Source organism: Apium graveolens, chromosome 10 (assembly GCF_009905375.1).
Source record: "Apium graveolens cultivar Ventura chromosome 10, ASM990537v1, whole genome shotgun sequence".
Lineage (NCBI taxonomy): Eukaryota > Viridiplantae > Streptophyta > Magnoliopsida > Apiales > Apiaceae > Apium > Apium graveolens.
This window is the reverse complement of record NC_133656.1, coordinates 78,038,918-78,044,120: the sequence shown is the minus strand read 5'-3', so window position 1 is coordinate 78,044,120 and position 5,203 is coordinate 78,038,918. Positions and strand designations below refer to the sequence as shown.

General features: G+C 37.0%; 1 protein-coding gene across 1 annotated transcript; it reads right to left on the bottom strand.

Moving 5' to 3' along the window:
- Positions 1-1,844: 1,844 nt before the first annotated feature.
- Positions 1,845-4,774, bottom strand: LOC141690689 (uncharacterized). Its single transcript, XM_074495464.1, has 4 exons — positions 4,769-4,774; positions 4,565-4,637; positions 2,343-4,400; positions 1,845-2,200 (listed from the first exon to the last, which is right to left on the bottom strand). The coding sequence occupies exons 1-4, from the start codon at positions 4,772-4,774 to the stop codon at positions 1,845-1,847; spliced, it is 2,493 nt and encodes an 830-aa protein (XP_074351565.1).
- Between the last annotated feature and the right edge of the window lie 429 nt (positions 4,775-5,203).

Here is a 5,203-nt window from a genome sequence, read left to right as displayed (position 1 = left end):
TCACTTATTGTTCAAGTGACGATTATTTTGAATTATATTATGCAAGTATCCCTGACTTCACTTATTGTTCAAGTGACGATTATTTTGAATTATATTATGCAAGTACCCCTAACTTCACTTATCATTCAAGTGACGTTCATTTCTAATCATATTATACAAGTACCTATATCTTTATTTATCATTCAATTGATATTGACTCTGAACTTTATTCTTTCAATATCCATACTATTCTAAGTTCAGAATAGTTAAACGTTTGATGTTTCGCTATGAATTACTCTATACGACAAAGCTTTGAATTGAGATTAGCGAATAACTAATTGTTCTGGTTATTTTGCCATTGGTTGTTGAGAAAACTCCGGACCATGAGAAATGGGGAGTTATGTGGTTAAGGATGTCATTTGATTCGACTCCTTTGGCGGAAAATTGTTTTTATGGGTTGGATGGTTGCGTAAGAGGCCGTGGCGGCGGTCCAGTGTGAGCTATGTGTTATACAGGATATAACACCTTGCTAGGCCAATATGTGCCTTGGGTACCTTTTGTTTAGTTGGATATGTTTCGGCATACCGGTGTTGCTCCGCGGCTGATCACCGGCGGCAACACACCGTCGTTCGAGGATTCCAATCCCAAAACATAATATATTGCAAATGTTGTTTATTATCAAATTTATATCAGTTTTGATACTGCTCAATTATTGTAGTTGGTTTTGTTCATCAGATATACTGTTGTTATTCCAAATCATAAGCTATTTACTACTTGCTGAGCATTTCTTTCGCTCATACTTGTTTCTTATCTTGATTCTTTCAGCTAGACCAGAGCAAGCTTAAGTTCCAAGTTTGACCAGAAGTCGAGTGCTTGTAAATAGTGGTGTGTATTCCAGGTAGACTGTTTTGGGACGCTTGGATAGTCTAGAGGTTTGTAATAAAATTTGAATAATCTGTAAAACTAATTAGACTTATGGGTTGTAATAACACTTGATTTGTAATAGTGCCTGTTCCATACTATAACCTGTGATCGATCCAGTGCAGGTAAAAGGGGTCGTATTTATTATATTATTCCGCTGTGATTATTTTATTATAATTTAGTGGCAAGTGACCCCCAAATCTAGACCCCGGGTTTGGAGGGCGCCACAACACTAGTGTGTAAATCATGTAAAACTGGATCCTCGGCTTCCTCATTTGCATTTTCAGCTTCGACATCGCACCAATCCCTTGGCAATTTCTTTATAACATTATACATCATCTTTTCAGTAGGATCTTCTACGTAGAAGACTTGCTGCACCTGTGAAGCTAGCACTATGGATCAGACTTCTGACATAACCTGTTAAAATTAACTCGAGTGAACCCATATAGATCTTTCTCTTCCTTATACCAACAACACTTGAACACCACTACAGAAAATTCTCCCCAATAATCAACTTCAAAAATATCTTCAATTGCTCCGTAGTAATTGACATCGCCGACCAGTGGATTTTGATCTTTTGAACTAGCAAAGCTAGTAGTCAAAGCAGTTAGAAATACCCCACTATTTTGGGTTGTACATTTAGCATCTCGGTACTTTGTATGGCATCGATATCCGTTAAGTACATAACCACTATACTTCTTCGCTGATTGATTAGGGCCCATTGCAAGCACTTCCAATTCCTTTGAAATGTTATCTTTTTTTCCGACCTCCCCTTCATCCATTTCCAAAAATCTTCAGAATGTTCTCTCTCACGATTGTATCTTTTTGACTTGGCTTGTCCTTCTATTAAGATTTGATGCTCCCTACAACAATTACCTAGTTAAAAATCAAGACAAAACAGGTTCTAATTCTATAATAGTTAAACACAATTAGTAGCTAGAATCTTACTCGATTAAACTATCAATTTCTTTATTCCCGCAGTTGAATAGAATATAACGATGAATAACCATCCATTCAACTTCAACTAAATTCACAGCCTTTCCATCTTTATTTCTGCGTGAACCAATAGGAAATTCTACTTTTTCTGGAAAACTTTCAAATTTTGCAGCCTTGGTAATTTTTGATCCTCCATGGCCACCCAAGAATCTTGAACAAAATATCAAGCATTCTTCGGCCAGGTAACCCTCAGCGATACATCCCTCTGGTTTAGATCTATTCCGCACATAAGATTTCAATTTATTTAAATAGCGCTCAATTGGCCATATGCTTCGAACATGGGCCGGTCCACCAAATTCAATTTCTTGGCACAAGTGAATCAAAAGGTGGACCATCACATCAAAAAAAAGCCTGAATGAATATAGTCTCAAATTGACAAATAATTTCAATTATTTATGTTTGCAGCCTCTTAAGATCACTTAAGTAGATGACTTTACTCTAAATACCTCTTAAGAAGGCCCCTAATCTGATAAAAGGGACTGCAACCTCCGGTTTCAAAGATTTCTTAACTGCAAATTGTAATAAGTAGTGCATGAAAAAGTGAGCATCATGACTCTTATAGCCAGATACCTTTCTCTCCTTCATGTGCACACACCGGATGATATTAGAGGCACTTCCATATGGCAATTTAGCATTTTTAAGGACAGAGCAGAATAAATCTTTCTCTTCATTTGTCATGTAAAATATCGCAGCCCTTATTTCAAGGTGTTTCCCATCACTTGATAGAACAGGATGGAGGACCTTTCTGATGCCAAGTTCTTGCAAATCTAGGCGAGCTGCTATATGGTCTTTTGTTTTTCCAGCAATATTGAGCAATGTGCCAAGTACTTTATCACACACATTCTTCTCGATGTGCATAACATCAAGGTTATGTCGAGAAACATTGTGCTTCCAGTAAGGCAGATCAAAGAATATTGATTTTTTCTTGAAAGGCGAATTCGACTTAATCTTATTTTTTTGGCGCTTTCTTTTCTTCTCTGGTTTCTTCCCCCCAAAATGATTTACAAATCCTGCCAATAATTCTTCAATGTCTGTTCCAGTTAGAACCTCTGGAAAACCTCTCAATTCAATTTGACCATTAAATTTTCTTTTATCAAGCCTCCATGGGTGTTCGGGATGGAGAAATCTCCTATGGTCCATGTAACACATTTTCCGACTATGTTTTAGGTACATAGAGGATGTTTCATAATTGCAAACTGGACAAGCTAGTCTTTCTTTTGTGCTCCATCCAGATAGCATTGCTAGCCCGGGAAAATCACTGATTGTCCAAAGTAAAGAAGCGCGCAAGTTGAAAGTATAGTCAGTAAGGGCATCATAAGTCTCAATGCCTACTTCCCATAGCTCATTCAGTTCAGCAATTAAAGATTGCATGAAGACATCTATATTATTCTTCGGAGACTCGGGACCAGATATGAGTGTCGAGAGAATTAGATTCTCTTGCTTCATACACAGCCAGGGGGGAAGGTTGTAGTTAACCAAAATAATTGGCCAAGTACTATGACTTATGTTCATAGTACGAAAAGGATTGAAACCATCAGCGGCTAGGCCCAATCTGATGTTTCTGTTCTCGGATGAAAATTGAGGATAACGAGCATCCAATGCCTTCCAAGCCTCTGCATCAGCGGGATGTCGAAGTTTGTCGTCCTTTTTTCGACCTTTTGCATGCCATAACATCAGTTCTGATAACTCTTTGCTCATAAACATGCGTTGCAACCTTTTTTTGAGTGGAAAGTAGCGCATCACGTTTGCCGGGACCTTGTGAATTAACTTCTTCTCATTATTGTCCATGGCGCCTTTTTTTTCCACTACGACCCACCTTGAAGCACCGCAAGTTTTACAATTTTCTTCTTTTTCATTTTCAGCCCAAAACAGCATACAATTATTGGGGCAGGCGTGTATCCTTTGATAATCGAGCCCTAAATCTTTAATAACATTCTTTGCCGCACTGAAAGACAAAGGAATGTGTGCTTCTGGAAAAGCATCTTTTATCAGCTCTAATAAATCCCCGAAATCCGACTCCGAAATCCCATGAATGCACTTTAAAGAGTACAGCCTAATGATAAAACTTAAGCGGGAAAATTTTTTGCAGCCCGGATATAAGGGCTGCTTTCCTTCTTCAAGATGGCCATAAAATTTTTTGGCATCATCATTCGGTCCAGTAGTATCATTAGTACGATGGAACATCTCGTCCAAATTATCTCCGAAGGTAAAGGAATCTTCAAAACCCATATTTTCTGCCCGTTCAATATCTATCCTATGATCTTTGCTCGAAACCTCACAAATCCAATTCGCATACAATGGACAAGGGCCATGACAAATAAGATGATCATAAATAAGATCTTGAGTATGCCACTTGCCATTTCTACAATTCTTGCAAGGGCACAACATTTCATCGCCTACGGAAAATTTGGGAAATGCATTTTCTAAAAAATCTTTTATCCCCTTAATGTAAGGTGTACTGTATTTTGGAAGGGTTATCCATTGACTTAGATCATCGTCCATCACTACAGAAAACAGGACAATAATGTTATATTCCTAAAAGAAAACAACGTAGTCTTGAAACCATACACCCATATTGGTTATACGTTCTAACAACACAACACAGCTGTGAAGCCCTAAGCAGACCGAGGTAATATTTTATGTTCTCCTTTTCATTGGTTGTACATACTAATAACGACACAGCCGTGAAACCCTAAACCCATATTAGATATGCGTACTAATAACAACGCAGAAGTGAAATCCTAAACCAATATTATAGATTATATGTATTAATAACAACACAGCATAACAACGCAGCCCTGAAATCGTAAATCCATATTAGATTATACGTATCGAATCCATGTTATATGACCATGAATATACATGTGCATACACCCATTTCCGTATTATCCCACTCCTCCTACCTACCGAACTGTGACAGTTGATGTTAACAAAAATTTAAATACTCGTAAAGGGTTGAAACTCTCAGGAATAAAGGTCAAATTAACATAAATGTAAATACTCATAAATAATTGCATTATAGAGACAACAGATATCTACTTACACAATCAATTATATCCACTTGACTATGATGATTTACATGTAAGTTATAACTAAAGCCTAACATGAAAATCAACCGGATAAAAAGCAAATATCGAGAAACAAATTTAATACAAAAATCACACTTACAGATCTACAAAAATAAAAAAACCCAATTCCAATTAAAATTACACAAAAACATGCATATAACATACATATACATGTATAAAATACACAAAAACACGCATGTAACAAATTAGAGAAGAAACTAACAGAAATAGAGGGGGCG